This window comes from Emydura macquarii, unplaced genomic scaffold, assembly GCF_026122565.2.
Source record: "Emydura macquarii macquarii isolate MOO-44397 ecotype Brisbane River unplaced genomic scaffold, CSIRO-AGI_Emac_v2 contig_1254, whole genome shotgun sequence".
In the NCBI taxonomy this organism is placed as follows: Eukaryota; Metazoa; Chordata; order Testudines; family Chelidae; genus Emydura; species Emydura macquarii.
The window spans coordinates 10074125-10092850 of record NW_027131391.1 but is presented as its reverse complement, the minus strand read 5'-3'; the positions used below and the strand labels follow the sequence as shown (position 1 = coordinate 10092850).

The following is an 18726-nucleotide window of genomic DNA, read 5'->3' as shown; positions in this document are numbered from 1 at the left end:
TCATGGGTCTTCACACTACAAGAGGGACAGAGTAGGTCAAGAGGAGCAAACTAGGTACTTGTCTGCAAAAAAACGTGATTCATGGATCATTTCAAAATAAAAAACTCTGAATATTTAATTATTTTCTCCCCCCTTACCCATTAATTATCATCAGAGGTCACAGAGGAATGCAGGTGGCTTTGTTCTTGCATAGCAAGTGCTTTCATACAGCCTGCTCTTAGGGTTAGGGCAGGACTCTGAAAGCTAGAGCCTCTGTCAGGAATAGAGAGGGATGTAAGTGAGACCCCTTCATTAAAATGCACTTCTCAGGAATAACCGGTGGGGGCTGTTTAATGCACAGAAGCTCCCCAAGCAGCACAGAGCAAGACTGTTCCACACCAAGTCCTCACCCCAGTTGTCTGTCAGACATTAGGTCTGGGTTGTCCAGAAGCTGCAGGGCTGGGAACAGCAGCCTAAAGAGGAACTATTCACGGACAGGAAACGAGGGGAGGCTGGAGAACCTCTGGTGGTTATTGGTGGACCTGTGTGATAGGAGTGTACAGTGGGGAGGTGCGTGGGGGGGGAGGCAGGTTAGCTCCTGCTGGACAGATGTCCACGGAATGATCAACACCAAAAGCCCTGTCATGAGGGGCCTGAAGGATCACAGGGCTAGAGGGAAGCAAGCTCCAGCCAACTCATTGCTCTTGGGGTCGAACGGGGACACTGTCTGTGTGGGGGAAGGGATAAATAGTGGGAGAGCTATTGGGTGACATAGCAGAGGGAGTTGGATGGAGCTTAGATATCATGAAGATAAGCTTGATATGAAAACTTGGATGGAGATAGACCAGGCCAGACCTTGAAGTGGAGTGTGAATTGGTGTCACTCCACTGGAGTCAATGGAGCTACCCTGCTTTATAGCATCCAGAGATCTGGCACAGCATGAGGAAGGGGGTAGGTTCTACAGCTTATAACCAGGGCCTGTGAATTCCACAATCTCATAGCCCTAGGATATCCTACAGAGCTGCGCTCCAGAACTGAAACGTTCATTTCAAAATAACTTCCGAGCCCTTACGGTTGCAAAGGAAACATTCTGAAAACAAACAGAGCGGTTCGAGGCAGTGACGGGGCTGCAGGGAGCCTGAAATAACAGTGCTGAAAGAGACAGGAACGGCTCCGTTTGTGTCATTGACTCACACTGAGTGAAGCAAGTTCCAGCATCAACTTTTAAAATGTATCTTATTGCTGATCATGTTAATGGTCGGCTAACGTGCTTAGCCCCCACTTCCAACCTGTCTCCCACACCTTCCTCGATTTTAAGCGCTCTAGTGTCCTTCAGCGACTGGCCAACACCTCCTGCCTTTCCCTGGCAACATCTAGAACGCAGTACAGCCGAACCAGCTTTCAAGCAGGAGAGACACCCCTGCTTTCTGCATCAGCTTTGCCCATCTCCATGAGGAGTTGGTATCGATGCAGCTATGATCAGTAACAAGATTAGCTCCGCAGTGTGGCTCCGCATTGTAAATGCACAATGGATTCAGGGCAGATTAATTGTATTTAACATCAAATTCCATGAGAAAAGCTGCTGTCCGAACTGTATCATGCATTTTTCTATTGAATTTAACAAGAACCTATTCAAAAAGTTATCGGAAGCTGCTGCAAAATTGCTTGTCTGTCACACCAGAGTCCCAACATTTAGGTCAGGTTGGCTTCAGAGTACATGGAGGGCCCCTTGGCTAGAACAGATGGAGCAGAACTCTTAGAGCATAAGAACACCCACCTCTTATCTTGCACTTGTCACCTGTAGATCTGAGAGCACTTTACAGAGGAGATCAATGTCATTATCCCCATTTTACAGATGGAGAAACTGAGGCACAGAGCAGTAAAGGGCCTTGCCCCAGGTCACTCAGCAGGCCAGGTCAAGCTGGGACTAGGACTCAGGGCTCAAGGCCACTCCAGGGCTCTATCCACTAGGCCGCGCTACACCTAACAGAAAACGTTACTGTCCTTCCGAATTCTATAGGATGGTTCAAAACCAGGCAGTGAAGGCTCTCACTGGGAAGGCGATCCAAAGCCAACGGGAAGTCTTTTTATTGACTTCAATGGGCTCATGCCCAAATGCTATAAATTTTGGGGGTTTTTACAGTCAGTCATTTCCATTTATAGATGTCTGCTGACTTTTGTCCCTGTTAAATTCTGAAGGATTTCTCCATAAGGAAATGCTGACATGTTCAAGAGCGGTTGGCGGATTTGCAGAGCACGGGAACAGATGGGGGAAATCTATAGCATGTGACAGCAGAAAGCGGAGGAGGACGTGTGCTATAAACAGGAGTTGGTCAGTGGAGTGTATTTTTGGAATCAAACTCCAGAAAATAAACGGGAGGGGGAGAAACAATTAGACAGTAGAAGTTGGGGTGCAGTCTATTATGAGGATGCCACCATGAATAGCCTAAAGGAAATGCAGGGTCAAAGGTGCAAGCCAGGGCAGCCAGAGAATTCCTTGCTAGAGAGAGAATGTCACTCAATTTTTCTGTATAAAGCCAAGAACTGGGGATGGAGAACAGATGTAAAGCGCACAATCCAAATGCTTATAAATAGCCAGCCCCAGCACATGCAACAAAATCCACCCCTGAGGAAGACGCCCCCCAGGCTTTCCTGAGTCAGATGCCCCACGCTGCGGCTCGTCCCTCCTCAAAGCTGTAGAAAGAGGAAGAGCATTGGTGCCGCTCAGAACACGTTGCAGAGGCGGGGCTGTTTCAGCCCTGCACGAGTGGGGGTGGAGTCCCGTTAAGTCCTGCAAGGAGACTTGGCCTGCCCGTGTAACCCACGCGCACTGTGGCGCTCTGCCCCCTCGCAGGGCCTAGGTTGATGAGCCGCTGGCAGCCTGAGCGGTGTCTTTATGATCGGAAAGTCCCAGGTTCAACCCCTGCCGCAGCGAGAGAGACAGCGCAACTCCAGCGATCCCTCTTTGCTGCCTACTCTGAGCCATGTTCGGAGAGCGGCTGTGTGACCCCTCACAGCTCTTAACAGCACGGGGGGCTCTAGCCGGTTTTGCTGGGCAGGCAACAAAAACAAAAAACGCTTTTAACACTGAACAGAGCAAAAAAAAAAAAAGCACCCAGGGGGCAAAGTGGAGCAAAAGGGCCCAGCAGAACAGTGCCCCCCCGGAGCTGCTAGCACCCAGAGCTGCTGCCTTGCTCACCCACCACCCCTTAGCACAAGGCCACGGTGCCTTTCCTAGCTCATTGGACACCGACTAGTCTAGACATCGCAGCTCAGCCCAGAGGTGCCTGGGGGCAAAATAGCATCGCTGCCGTTCTGTGAGAGAGCTCATAGCCGCTGCGTCAGTGCTATCATCAGCCGGTGCCACCAACAGCAAACCTGTGCTACAAAGGTAGCAGAGACAGGACCCCGGCCCCCCCGCATGGCAATGCTCACTTGGCTTGTGTGCAGGTCACTGCTGAGAGGAAGTCTGCAGCAGTCCACATCCTTGCCCTTTACACGCACTCAATCCAGAGCACACGTCCCACTGGGTGGGACCGTTTCTTAGCCACAGCAGGAAGACGTCGCGCAGCCCACTCAGCATGGTGCACGGGCGTTCTGAGCAGTGACCCTGTGTCAGGGAGACGCAGCACGTGGAGATGGGTCGAATGTTTGCACGAGGCTGTGAAGGACTCTTAACCAGAGTTGTGACTATGCAAGACAGGCCCTATCCTTGTGAACGCTAACTATCCAGCTCCTGCTTGCACCGAGCACAGCACAGACGGGTAACAACATCGCTTCCATGGCAACTTCCACCGGAGAATCTCAAAGCACCCTCCAAACACCTTCTCACTACCGCCTGCCCGCTGGGACCTTGCAGAGACAGAGGCCATGACCTGCCTGCGATCATGCACGGAGTCAAAGGCGGCGCAGAGCCCCGAAGTCACAGCTCGCACTTTGCTGCATGAGCCACTCGGCCATTAAAGACGGCACCTGAGTGCACAGCTCGGAGGACAGCCCAGCACACAGGGAAAAACAGGGTTACGCACCAGTACCGGATGTTCTTCGAGATGTGGTGCTCATGTCCATTCCACTATAGGTGTGTGCACGCCACCGGGCACGGCTCCCGGAACCTTTTTCACCTTAGCAGATCCCGTAGGGCCGGCTCCGGCTCCCCCTGGAGCCCCGCGCACATGCTGCAGTATATCAGGTGCCGCCGGCCCCGTGGGCCCTCAGTCCCTTCTTTCTGCCAACTCCGGCAGCGGGGACGGGGGTGGGTGTGGAATGGACATGAGCAACACATCTCGAAGAACATCCGTTACTGGTAAGTAACCTTGTTTTCTCCTTCGAGTGCTTGCTCATGTCCATTCCACTATAGGTGACTAACAAGCAGTACCCTGGAGGTGGGTAGGAGTCAGTGTCGAGCTGCCTGCAGCACGGCCCTGCCGAACCCCGCATCCTCTCTTGCCTGCTGCACGTTGGCGTAGTGGGACATGAAGGTAGCACCGATGACCAGGTCGCTGCTTTGCAGATGTCCTGCAGGGGCACTCTCTCCAGGAAGGCTGTAGACGAGGCTTGAGCTCTGGTTGAGTGCGCTGTGATGGCTCCCGGAAGCAGCACCCTCGCCTGCTCGTAGCAGAACTTGATGCACGATGTAATCCACGAGAAGATGCGCTGGGTGGAGACAGGTGAGCCTTTCATCCGGTCTGCCACTGTGACGAAGAGCTGCGTCGACGTCCGGAACAGCTTGGTACACTTGATGTAGAAGGCCAGGGCTCGTCTCACGTCCAGCGAATGCCATCTCCTCTGCCCCTGCGAGCCGTGCGGTTTGGGGAAAAACACGGGGAGAAAAATATCTTGGTTACAATGAAATTGGGAAACCACCTTGGGCAGGAAGGCTGGATGCGGTCTTAACTGCACCTTATCCTTCTAGGATACTGTCTAAGGGGGCTCCAAGGTCAAGGCCCTAATCTCGGAGACCCTCCTGGCTGAGGTAATGGCCACCAGGAAGGCTACCTTCCATGAAAGCATGAGCAGGAGGCCTGAAGCCATGGGTTCAAAGGGGGGCCCTGCGAGTCTCGAGAGGACCAGGTTAAGATCCCAGGGAGGCAGGGAGCGAAGCGTGGCCCTGGAGTCCTTCAGACCGTGCAGCTTCACATCGGTCTGATTGGAGAATAGGGCCGACCCATTGAAGGGGAGGTCCTGGATGGATTGCTGCACCTCCTGGGACGGCCCAAGGATTGCAGCCATGAGCAGCGCCTCATGGCAATGGCGGAGGCTATGGCCCTGCCCGCTGAGTCAGCAGCATCACAGGATGTCTGGAGCGCTGCCCTAGCCACCGGGATTCCTTTCCCCAGGATGGTGGTAAAGTCTGCAGCCTGGTCTGGGGGCAGGGCCTCAGCGAACCGCCTGAGGGAGTCCCACAAGTTGGGCCTGGTGGTTGGCAATCCTGCACTGCAGGCTTCTGTGGAATAAATCTCTGTCTCCCACACAAATCCAGCTTTTTGTTGTCTTTGTCCCTGGGCGTGGACCCAGGCTGACCTTGCCTGTCCCGCTGGTTGGCTGCATCTACCACCAGGTTCCCGGGGCCGGGTGAGTGAACAAATACTGGAACCCTTCGACCGGGACAGAATACTTCTTCTCGGCCACCTTTGACGTGGGGCGACCGAGGAAGGGGTTTGCCAGAGGCCTGCACAATTTTGAGGACCCTGTTGTAGACTGGTAGGGCCACTGGTAGACTGGCCGCCACCAGCACATGGAAGAGGGTATCAATGGCCTCCTCTAACTCCTTCACCTCCAGCCCCACGTTAGAGACCACCCTCTTGAGCAGCTCCTGGTGCGCCCTGAAATCCTCCAGTGGCGCCACGTGGTCCCGGGAGACTGCCTCGTCTGGGGAGGAGGAAGAGGACTGCCGAGGAGCGTCCTGCGGATGCTCCCCTGCCTGCCGAAGGGATGAACCCATAGAGGGTCCCTCCATGGGGTCCGACTCCTCGTCCGAGGAGTGGTGTCTACGGGTCCTCTCCTGTGCCGGAGGCACAGACTGCACCCCCGCTGACAGGGTGGATTGGGGTCCCGGCCCCATCTGGATGCCCCATGGGGCCCAATAAGACCATTGTTGCGGCCATTGTCCCTGGGGCCAACCTGGGGCTGACTGCGCCACAGGCTGTGATGCTTTGTGGGGGCGTTGGCTGTCCCAACAACTGTCCCGTCCCCCCGGTGGGACCCCGAGCCACTGGACCGGCGGTGCCATGCACGTCCTCGGTCCCAGGTGCCGTTCCGTGCTGGGGACTGTCCTCTCGATGCCTCCAACGCAGAGGACGACAAGGACCGCCTCCGTCGCTGCGAGCGGAGGTGCGCTCCGAAGAGCTCGAGGTACCGGAGCGTTGTCTCGGTACCGATGACTTGCGGTGCCGCTTGCCCTTAGGTGACCGAGACCAGCGCCGCTCCAAACTGGGTTCCACGTCGGGGACTGCGTGGAGCTGGGTCCTCTGATGGCAACTGGGTTCTGTGCCGCCTTGGTGCCGGGTCCTCTGATGGTGACCAGGTTCTGCACCGCCTCGGTGCGGGCAAACTCCTCGGTGCCAGAGATCTGAAAGGGGAGCTGTCCGGGCGCCGCCCGGCAGACCTCGACCGGTGCCGTCTCTTGGCCTGCACTGCTTCCGGTGCCAGGGACCAAAGTCGGTGCCGAGAGGGAGACTCCTCATCCTGTGTCGAAGCAGGCTGGCTCGACGCCGCCAACCTGGAGCGACCGCTGGGGGAGCGTCCTCGCTCTACCCCCGGTGGCCATCTGGCGGGAGATCTTCCTCCCCGTACTGGGGATCTCCACCGCCCTTCGGGGGGACCCAACGCGGGTTTGCCCTGGGACACCAGCTCCTGCTCCCTCGGCGGAGGGGGGGGGGCGGAGGTGGCGTAGGCAAAGCCAACAAGGATCTTGCCGCCTGAAAAGCCTCCAGTGCCGACGGTGTTGGCAGAGGCTCTCTCCCACTCCCAGGAGTCGGGGGAGGCTCCCTGCTCGGAGATGCAGGCACCGGAGAAGACTCGACGGGCCGAGTTCGATGCATCTCCGCACTCGACCCTGCCCGTACTGACGGTGCAGGGAGTGTCCACGCTCCACGCTCTGGCTCTTCTTCTTCGGCACCGGGGATGTTGCTCGGTGCTGAGTCGAGGCCGGTGTTGGCAGTGCACTCTGCACTGCGGTGACGCTCGGTGCTGAGATGTAGCAGGACGGCTGGGACGCCGGGGAGAGCACTGCCTCCACGAGCAGGGCTTTTAACCAGATCTCTCGGTCTTCCGAGTCCGCGGTTTAAAAGCCCTGCAGATCTTGCATTTGTCTTTTCTGTGCTCTTCCCCCAGGCACTTAATGCACCGATCGTGGGGGTCGCTGAGCAGGAAGGCCTTCCCGCAGGAGGCACACGGCTTAAATCCCTGAGATCGGGGCATGGCCCGGCCGCTCTAAGTCCCTGCAGGGACTTACTTATTTAACTACACTTAGAATCATTGAATCTTAGAGTTGGAAGGGACCTCAGGAGGTATCCAGTCCAACCCCCTGCTCAGAGCAGGACTAACCTCCGCTGAATCATCCCAGCCAGGGCTTTGTCAAGCCGCAGCTTAAAAACCTCCAAGGATGGAGATTCCACCACCTCCCTAGGTAACCCATTCCAGTGCTTCACCACCCGCCTAGTGAAAAACTTTTTCCTAATGTCCAACCTAGACCTCCCCAACTGCAACTTGAGACCGTTGTTCCTTGTTCTGTCATCTGCCACCACAGAGAACAGCCTAGCTCCATCCTCCCTGGAATCCCCTTTCAGGTGGTTAAAGGCCACTATCAAATCCCCCCTCATTCTTCTCTTCTGCCGACTAAACAAGCCCAGTTCCCTCAGCCTCTCCTCATAAGTCTTGTGCTCCAGCCCCCTAATCATTTTTGTTGCCCTCCACTGGACTCTCTCCAACTTCTCCACATCCTTTTTGTAGTGGGGGGCCCAAAACTGGACACAATATTCTAAATGTGGCCTCACCAGTGCAGAATAGAGGGGAATAATCACTTCCCGTGACCTGCTGGCAATGCTCCTCCTAATGCAGCCCAATATGCTATTAGCCTTCTTGGCAACCAGGGCACACTGCTGACTCATATCCAGCTTTTTATCCACTGTTACCCCCAGGTCCTTTTCTGCAGAACTGCTGCCTACCCCGTCGGTCCCCAGTCTATAGCTGTGCATGGGATTCTTCCTTCCTAAGTGGAGCACTCTGCACTTTTCTTTGTTGAACCTCATTAGATTTCTTTTGGCCCAATCCTCCAGTTTGTTTAGGTCCTTCTGTATCCTATCCCTGCCTTCCAGGGTATCTACCACTCCCCAGCTTAGTGTCATCTGCAAACTTGCTGAGGGTGCAATCTACCCCATCCGCTAGACCATTAATGAAGATGTTGAACAAAACCGGCCCCAGCACCGACCCCTGGGGCACTCCGCTTGTGACCGGTTGCCAGCTAGACATGGAGCCATTGATCACTACTTGTTGAGCCCTACGCTCTAGCCAGTTCTCTATCCGTTTTATAGTCCATTCATCCAACCCAGACTTCTTTACACCACGTAAGTGCACTTACCTACTTAAAGCGAAGTAAACTACTTCGAATAACACAGAGTTCAAAGAAGGGGAATGGCACTTGCAGAGAGCAAGGCTAGTTTCAGCACCCGTCATGGGTGGAAAGAAGGGGCTGAGGGGGTGTAGGGCCGGCAGCGCCTCATATTCCGCAGCACGTGTGCGAGGCTCCAGGGGGCACCAGAGCCGGCCCTGCGGGGTCTGCGAAGGGGAAAAATGTTCCGGGAGCCGTGCATGGTAGTGTGCACTCACCTCTAGTGGAATGGACATGAGCCAGCACTCGAAGAAGAACCAGTACCCACAGGACACACACAAAACTGGATCAAAGGGGGGGAGGAACCTCTCACGCAGGGCCTAAGTAGATGAGGGATTGAGTTCCACAAAGATGTTACTGAGGCAAAGAGTTTAGCAGATGAGAAGCGGGACTGGACATGTCTACTGGATACAGCATCCTGAAGGACAGAAAAGTAAAGAGGTTTTAGAATATTAAACTTCTTGTTTATTGGCTTAAACTGGTCTCTCACTGTTAAGGATTAGAAAGACAGCACTGACTGGCAGATTTTCTCTCACCTGCACCTTTCTCTGTAGCGTCTGGGGCCGGCCAGTGCCTGAGACAGGATATTGGACTAGCCGGGCCACGGGTATGACCCAGTACACCACTCCCCCCATTCCTAAGAGACGTTACAAATCAGGTGAACTGGCCCGGGTGTGAAAGGAAAGCAGCGCTGCCGTCCAGACCCGGAGCGGCGACCCCAGCTACTGGAATTTAATCGGAGCTTAGCATAAGCAGGAAGGAGCGCAGTCAGCTGGACTTTAACACAAGAAGATCGGAGGAGAACTCCATCTCACAGCCAGTGAGCGTCACACCACGCCGCCGGTGAGTCACGCCCTGGAATGAGAGCCTGGCCGGGGCAGCCTCACACCTTTCTGGCACATTGTGAAGCCACCAGCTGAACTGGGGATGCTGAGTCCTGTGACACCCACAGCAGCGAGGCCCTTAGCATTCCTCCAGCCGAAGGGGAATTCGCACAACATGCTTCCTATGCAACAGACACCGACCTTCCCCCACCCCGCCACAGTATTTTAAAGGGCACCTTTTATCATTTTCAACATCGCTGATTTCCAATCTGTTTTGATCTATTTCTATTCAGAGGTTAAAAAAATAAATAAATTGGGCAGGACAGAGGAGCATTTTTTAAACCCCCAAATCCCAAGAGATCGGGGTTCTATTCCTACCTCTGCCACCAACTCATCAGCTGATCTTCTTTGTGCCTCAGTTTCCCCATGTATAAAATGAGAGGGTAATGCAAGCCCTGCTTCGGTTCCAACGTATGAATAACAGCCGCCTGATGGAGCGTTCCATGGCTCTTCACCAGGAGCTAAGAAGCCAGCGTCGCCAAGATGAACGCCACTTAGAAGTTCCCGCAGCCACTCAGCAGAAGGAGTCAACAGCCAGGAGTCTTCGCACACTGCAACGGAGGAGGCGCAGGTAGCGCCTTGCTTTAATGCAACAAGCCTGTGACGGGATTGATTGGGAGGAGACTGCTACTGTGCTGCAACAGAAGTGGTAGGAAGATAGAAAACAAACACACACACACACACACACACACACAGATGGCTGGAGAACGAGGAGTTGAAGACAATTGCTGATGTGCTGCAGTGGCTGCTGCTTTCAGAGCGTGCTGGTGCCCCTCGGCTATGACTAGAAAGAATGTGTCATCGGGAACTGCTGGGACCCGCAGGCCCTAGGAGGAAGGGCAGGGCTCCCTGCACAGAGGAAGTTGCCTGCAGGATTAAAGGCTCAGCAAAAGCGATTTAGGAATCAGCCTAGTGAAATTCCACCCCTCCCCGTGCTCACTGATCTGCATTAAAGGCCCATCCGCAGGCACCAGCGGAGATGAGGTGCAGCACAGACGCTGCGTGCTCTGAAGGGTTTATACTAGAGGCTAAGCAGACAGGACAGGGAGTGTCATCCCCATTTCACAGATGGGGACTGAGGGCCAGAGATTCAGTGACTTGCCCAAGGTCACACAGCGCCTGGGGCTGACCCCAGCGCTCCGGAGCCCCAGACCGACCTTCCCTCTCCCACAGCAGTGGGTCCCGGTGCGAGGCACGCAGTGCTGCACAGACAGCCGTGACAGCGAGTCCCAATCAAAAAGGGCTCCCTCAAACCATAACTGGCCAGTCCGCTCTTTTCTGCCCTCTCCTCCTCTCCCCTGCGCTCCACAGATCCGCCCCCAGCTTCACTCCTTCACCTTTAGGCTCGAATCGGATCGATGCGTGGAACAGAAGCTGGCTGACGGCAGAGACTTGGAACTCTGCACTGCCTGAATGCAAACCAGCTCCTGGCTCTCCTCCCGCCACCACGCCGGGCCTGCCCCAGCCATGGCCGGGAGCACTGTGAGCTACGTCCCTGCTTCCTACTCCCATCTTCCGCCGGGGCAGCCAGGCACAAGGGCAGGGGTATTGTGAAACCCTCTGGACACAGCACCTTGCAGCTGATCTGGCCTATTGAGCGGTTCCTGTTTACAGAACTGTTGCCTGGATTGACTCAGGCAGCGATCCAAGGCCAAGGCGTTCCTAGGCTCGGACACAGCGATCAGCGGGGCTTAGCCACACACAAGCTGTGCGGGTTGAATTCCGTTGGGTTCGTTAAACCGTTGCAGCTCCTGTGCCGGCACTTTCTCAGAGCAGTTCAGAGCCGCTTCTCTCAGCTTCACTTGTGCTGTACGTTTACTGACACTAGCAACCAGGTGTAACCCGCACAGCCCTGCAGTTTAACTGGGCCAATCGCGAGTTCAGAGCGGGCCGGAGTAAAGAGTCACACTGCTGCATATTAACCTCGTGCCGTAGGAGATGTCAGGTCAGCAGCAATCCTGGTGGCCGCCGGCTACCTCAGCTCTCCTCGTCTCCCTGGCCAAAGGGTGAACGCTCCCTTTCAATGTCATTGAATCCATCGCTGAGTCCGATGGGCCGGGCAGCCATGGTGGGACTGGGCAGAGATGAGAGCAACAGGCGCGGGAGACGGGATTTGTCCAACTCCATTGCTGGAAAGCAGAACTAGCCCGTCCCTGCCCCGATCAGCGAGCGCCCTCTGCACCACACGCAGTGACCTGCAGGACGTAGTGAGACTGGGCCAGCCCTGCACAATGGAGCGATCTTTGCTCACTGGCAAAGGAAAACATGTGGCAGCCGTGAAGCCTCAGCCAGTGGCGCGCACAGAATAAGCCAGCAGGTATTTTGATGGTAGCTTTATCCGGATAGGAGGCAGCAGCAGGTCTAACGGTCTGAGCAGGGGACTAGGAAAGGCCTTGCTGTGTGACCTCTTCACCTGTCTGTGCCAGCATGCAAGGGGATGGCGGGGGCAGAAGTGAAAGCAGCACTACTTACTTAGCACCTGTGGTCAATGCTCTGAGCAATGGGGATGAAGAGCGCAGGAAGAGCCCTACCCTTTGGCTCCTCATGCAGGCTACATGATCCGTGGGCCAGGAGCAATTTAATGTTTAATGCTGGGATTTGAGCAGCCTAATTTCCATCTCCATGTACTTCAAGATGATTGCTACCACCACCACGTTAGCCACACAAGGGGGATTTGATTTAGCAGGAGGTTAAAGGGGAAGCCAAAGCCTTACTGCCGCAGGGAGATGGGGCCCATGGACAGTGACAAACTCCTCGGCTCAGCAGGTTCAGTCACAATCTGAGACTGCCAGTGCCCCTGATCACACACCCCTGACCCAAGTGGTTATTGTGCTCCACTCATCGTCTACAGCTTCTCCTTCCATCCAGGGAGGCAAAGAGCTACTTCCAGAGGAGCAAGGAAGATGACAAGCTCAGCTACGGCAGCAGCCACCAGCCCCGCTGCACCGTTCTCTCACCAAGCATTGCAGCCTGGGCGCTCTCTGTTCCACCGGCTTTATCGGCCGCGGATGCTGTGTCTACCACTGCAGCCTTCAAGAGGGTAAAGGACTGTTGCAGATCTTCCCTCCACTCTCAAAATACACTGGGACAGGAGACCGCTTGCCTAGCGGTAGTCACGTAGTAAAATGCGGAGGGTGAAATTCCGGCCCCATTGAGGGGACTAGCAAAACTCTGTTGATTTCAATGGGGCTCGGATTTTACCCTTAGCATTTGCATGTTCCACACATAGCCGTGGAGGACAGACACAGAGTAGGCAGCCCGGATCTGTATAAAAGCACTTACTGCTCAGGAGATGCAGCAGAGGCTGGGCAGGGGATTCCACTTCCACTCGGAATTGAGAACAGGAATAAATGCAGTGTCTACCCGAGAACAGGGCAGGAGGAATGGTTTCCCCAGCTTACTCGCCCCTCCACTCCCATGTCTGAGCCTCACCCAGTGTTCAGAATGTGTTGTATCGACTCCTGCTCTACTCAAGCACCCTGAGATCATCGCTGTCTAGGCTCCTCCACAGGCTTTCAAGCAGAAGGAAGTTCAAAGACACAGATGGAAAGGAAAGTGCAGCAGGGGTCCAAGGCTGCTGTAACTGAAAGGAAGTTGGCCTGTCAACTCAGTGGCTGACCAAGTGGAGAGAGAGGATGGTCTGGATACCAGGACCAACTGAGCTGATGGCCATATGGGCAACACCCCATCTGTGGCCAGTCAGTGCGGAGTGATTTGATCAGCATCTTCAGCCAATACTGGTACACGAAACACGCTGCGATCTCTGCTCGGAGCTAAAAGTGCTGATCCCACGGCACGAGCTCAGGCTGGCCAACATCTTGGGCTGGCCCAGATACCTCACTGAGGAATCCTTGGCTGCCACTTAGTGACAAACAACCCTTTTGGGGTCCTGCAGTGGGGAAATTCACCTGTATAAACCCCTGCTGGCAGGGAGAGAAGCCTGGGATATTTCCTCCCCTCTACGCCACGTGTCCGAACACCAGCAATAAACTGAGGGGAAGCGGCTAAGGTGAGACCGGGGTGGTAGAAGCGTGTCCGAGGAGCAAGGCAATTTAGCAATCAAGCAAGCAGAGGCAGCAGAGACCAGCATAAGAAGGGCAGCTGTGCAGCTGGCATGCGGAGGCATCCATTTCCCTGACCCCATCCTCTACACAGGGAGCAGATTGATGGGCAGATGTCACCTTTATTCAATGGTTTTTTTAAAACACAAGTAAACATACAATATATATATATTTATATTTATATATATTAGATATATTTACTGTAGGGCTCTGAATACTTGCACCAAACACTTCTAGTTAAGGGCAGTCAATTGCTTTTTTTATTATTTCTGGAGGGGGAAAGAAAATTAGTGTCACTGATTTCCAAAGGCAGTATCCCCTTCCCTCAGAGCAGCAACGAATAAGAAAAGCCTGAAATGCTCAGCAGAAATACAGCCACTCACCCCTTGGGCTGCGATTTCTGTAGCTGATAAGCACAGGAGAGTTACATGGGCCTTAACAGGTGCCAAAATGCAGATTCCACCCACGTGGCTGACCCATGCACACCGATGCTGAGAACAGCTGGGGGGATTGTACTGTACAGGGGGCTGACCCTTTCTGCTCTTGTGGTTACGGAATCAGGGAACAGCACGAGATTAGAGAGGGAACCGCCCAGAGACAGCAACAGATGGCTGGGATGTCATCAGGCAGTTAGTGAACCAGTCGTGAACGTAGGGAAAGCTCAATACCAAGGACCAGCATGCCATGACGATGGGAGGATTACAAAGAATAGCAGCATATGCTTTGGGACACCCCTCATTAATCTTCAGATCCATCTCTTCCGGGGCTGCCGGGGCCCTCCTACTAACACTGTGTAGTTTGTCCTTCCTTAGCTTAATGCTGAGTGTGCGCGATGCCCTCTTCACAGCAGCTGGGGGCACAGGCTGGGGCTTCCAATAGCATCTAGCCCCACGGCTCTGACAATCCCAGCCAGACTAGGGCCACACACACTGAAAGGGGGAGGTGTAGCCCAAGAAAAGGATTCACCCAATGGGGCGATTCGGTGCCAAGACAGCAGATTACTCCTGCCGAGCCCCGACAGCCTCCACCGGGAGAAGCCCTGGCTAATGAAGGGAAGGGAGTTTGCATATGCAGAACAAAGAAAATCAAGCGTCTTGGCCAGCTCCCTTTCAAAGGGGAAAGGGGTGCTCGAAAGGGAGATTTGCCACCTTGAATAAATACTCAAGGCAAAAGATTCATCCTTAGCTAGCAGCCTACAGAGCTGTCCACTCCGCGGACAAAGCTGTGGCAAGTTACAGAAGAACAACTCAATGTGTAGACATGCAGCCCCACATCATTTCCAACCGCCGTTACACCTCCCGCCCCATCCCACAATCCCCCCAGCCTGAGACCTGGTGTCACGCTTCAGCAAACAGTCCCTTTTTATTGTCCGCTCTTGGAAATAAGGGAGGGGCAGAGGCACAGCAAACACAGAACAGCACAAGTGGCACCTCTGCATTTTTCTAAGCAGGACCGAAGTGAATCAACCCTAAGTACCAGGTCACCGTGAAAGGAGGAGGAAAAAGCAGTGCTTCAGCATAGCAATGCTGTTAGAAGAGGGGTTATGAGCGATGCATTCTTCACCAGACAACACAAGAGACCCAGCACCACTGATTTCTCAGGGCTGGCTTAGCAACGTAGCACTGAAGTGTCGATTCATTTATTGGGGGTAGGTGGGAGATGGATCTGAAGATAGTAATGAGACTCAATGGGTACCCCTCCCCCCACATTCTCACGCAGGCTCTCCATTTCAGGAAGAGCACACGGGCAAAACCAGGGCCCTGAAAGGGGCAACAGCAGCAAAGAGGACACTGCATTACTTCACAGGAAAGAATTCTACACTGATGTATTGAATCGCAACAAGAACCCCCCTCCCTCGGCCCCCCGTCTCCTCCCTCCCCAGAGATGGGAAGATGGAATGCTAGGCATCGCCGCTCCGACGCTTTCAGCGGCAGGGGGACGCCTGTTCGAAGTTTCCAGGGTCTCTCGATCTTGCACTCGTTCCCTCCAAGGAAGAGAGGAAATACACACACAGGTCCTGGTCCCCATTTCCTCGGTTGGGATGCGGGAGGAGAGAGAAGGGTGAGTGGGAGCCTCCGTGCGTTAGTTCTTCAGAATGGCTTCATATGCTTGGTAAACGTACTGGGATACCTCGGGCGCTCGGCACTTCAGAGACAGCTGCAGGGAAAGAGGAAAACAAGCCCATGGCACCTCGCTCAGCACTGCATGGGAGATACTAACCCATGTTGAGTTGAAACTGAGTAACTGGGGCAGAACCGTGAGCGAAAAAGGTTTGAGTGGGTGAGGAGAAGCATGCTAAAGACGCATGGAATAGCCATCCAACTCCTCAAAAGCTTTCCGTGCCATGGATGTGCTGCCACTCAATCGAGCCTTGGGTTTCCATGGGCCAAACTTCCCCTCCATCCCACACAGACCAGACAACATCTTGTCTCTCCTTGGCCTTGCAGAACTAGCTGTCTGACTTCAGTGATGCTGAGTCACTAGACAAAGGCTAGAGACAAAATTATTTAGGCCCAAGAAACTGATTCCCACATTTTAATGTCACCCGCTTCCCGATTTGGGTCCTGTCCATCTGTTCCCTGCCCCTGCATCAGTCCCCGGGGGAGGGGGAGTCAGGTCCCCTGCAAGCCATATGCATGTGGTCTATAGGCACAAAAAGGGAGGGAGCACAAGCGAGTTGAGACAGCCACTCGCGCATGCACGCATACACCCCTACGTCACTGCCTGTTCGGGCTCTGAGTCATTGCCTGTTCATACATTAGGAACCTGACGTGTTAGGTCTCATTTTTAACTAAAACTTAAGATTAAAACTGACATGCTTCGCTTTGGTTTGAACTCAATGAGTTCCTACAACTAGAAATGAATGGGAAAGAAGAAATACAGATGTGCCAAAGTCCACTTGGGCAAAGTTTTTCAGATTTTGGGGTGTTTGACTGGAGACACCGTAGGAGGGGCTGATTTTCAGAGGGTGGGTGGGTGTTTAGCACTTACAATGCAGGCCCCTTTCAAGCAACTCAAGTTAAGCATCCAAAGTAGCTAGTCACTTCTGAAAGTTTGGGCCAACCCATGTGTTACCAGCGTGCGTGTGCTGGGGGGAGGGGGGAGGCGCGGCCTTTTATGTTCTCAGAGCTGTGGTTCTCGCTTCATCCCAGCCCCCTTCCCAAACCCTCCTTCTGTGGCTGAATGTACCATGCAGCAGCGGCTCCATGCCATCCCATGCTATTCAGCCTGTGCTGGAGGCAGCAACAGCATGAGGGAAAGAAATGAAATGAGGGGAGGTAATATCAGGGGTGAAATGATGAGGGCAGCTGAATACAGCCAAAAAAAGGGGAAAAAATAAAGTCTGCTAACCTCCAAATCCTGCAACATCAGGGGCAGGCCAGCGATGGGCAGGTGGGCATGCAGCAACAAAACATACAGAGAGATGTGAATCCAGACGCAGAGAGCTCATTGGCACGCAACAGAACCAAAAAAACTGCCCGGGAACCTCTGCAGCCAATGTTAGCTGGGGCTGGCTGAAACAGCTCAGGGGACCCAATCGGGATGGCTGACTGCTCTTGTCCCAAACAAGGAAGGTGAGGCTAATTACAATCATCTGTGTTCACATTTGTTCTCTGCAGCTGCTGCTGCCTGGCTCTGTCTATGGTCCAGGACACATGCTCAAGGGATTTTTTTTTTTTTTTTTTTTTTTTAAAAAGGAACCTCAATCTGAATGTAAAGGAACACCGTGAAACCCAGCATTGTTTTACATGCATTACTAACATTGTAAAAAAGATCTGAACTGTACTGATCTAATCCATTCCCCCAGTGTTTATCCTGCTGGTCCCTATAACCTGTCAAACCCAGCGGATGCAGTCAGCAAGGGGTTCTGCCCAGGCCCCGGGGATTATATTTATAACCAGAAATCAAAGAGTTAACAAAGGGAACAGAAAACTTCCACGCCTGCAACTCAATCCAGTCCTATGGCCCAAGGATGGAGTCCTGTCTTCTTACAGACCTTCTCCCAAGCAGCCAGATCACAGCCCTTCAAGGGACCACCTGTGCCATGGCCAGCGACAGCTGAGCTCAGGTTAACCCCTTGCTTATCAGGAAACAACTACCCCATCACCCTTATGTACATCACCAGTTTAACAGGACAGACTCGTCAATTACACTGCCCAGTTCTCACACACGAACACAAGGCTGCCGTGTTTGGGGCTGCCAACACCTCCAGAGGAATTTTTACTGAAGGAGAAAATTTGCCCCGGTTCAGATTTCCAAGCACAGAGGCGATGGGGGGGACAAGCCTGGTATCCTGAGGGGTGCCTAGTCTATTTTGGAATTGGAAGAAGTAGCTGGTCTTACCGTGAAACTGGGACTGCCGGGTTGGATTCGTAGCTCTGCCAGGACCCAGATCCCATTGGTCAGTTTGAGAGACTGGTACAACATGTCTTGGCCCTCTACGTTCCTCTTGGCGACGGTGAAGATGTTGCTGCCTTGAAGCTTGCTGCTAACAGCATCTGTGTGACAGACAGGCAACTAAGTTGCTATAGATGGGACCACTGAAAATACTATGTCCACTGATGTTGCCATGCAGTTCACTGCAGGAACCAGCTGTTTCTGGTTGGACGGCCTGGAACACACCCAGGCCTAGCTTAAAAGAGGTTTGGGATCCCAAATCAGGAAGTCTGTGTGAAGTCTTCAAATGTAAAACCAAATATGTGACCAGCAGTTCCTCCTCTTTACCTGCCAAAGCCTGAATTCAGAGCTCTGTTTCCTCTTAGCACATGGCACTTAGCTGCAAAACCAGCTGCTCTGCTCCCCCGACTTGCTTATAAGCCAACCTTCCCCCCATGCGTGACTCACATGCAAACATTGTTCAAGCAAATCCACAGCACTACTACATTCATAAAACATAGCCTTGGTATCATCCACTGCAGACTTATGGTGGAAGCAGCTGAGATTTCACCAGCGCTTCCTTAAGAGACTCCTGCGAAGGATGAACTCCCTTTGAAGCCAGCATCCCGATAGCGACTCCTACAGGGGGGCGCTGGGACTGGTTTAGCCGAGCCTCCCACAGACAGGCTCAATTCACTATTTCCAGTACCTGACAAGGCTCCATTTAAACACCATCACACAAGCCACACACACAGATGGAGGCCCGAGTCTCTAGGTGATTGCAAGGTAACCATTACTGCGCAGCAGCAACTTCTGT

General features: G+C 53.8%; 1 protein-coding gene across 2 annotated transcripts in view; it reads right to left on the bottom strand.

Annotated features, from left to right (window-relative positions):
- Positions 1 to 14377: 14377 nt before the first annotated feature.
- Positions 14378 to 18726, bottom strand: part of AP1B1 (adaptor related protein complex 1 subunit beta 1) — a 58170-nt gene continuing 53821 nt past the window's right edge. For both annotated transcript variants that reach the window (XM_067550255.1, XM_067550256.1), the window contains 2 exons: positions 17877 to 18031; positions 14378 to 15689 (listed from right to left, as the gene is read on the bottom strand). In XM_067550255.1, the coding sequence (XP_067406356.1) occupies positions 15615 to 15689; positions 17877 to 18031 (230 nt within the window). In that variant the 3' untranslated portion in view covers positions 14378 to 15614. The remainder of the gene's footprint in view (positions 15690 to 17876; positions 18032 to 18726) is intronic.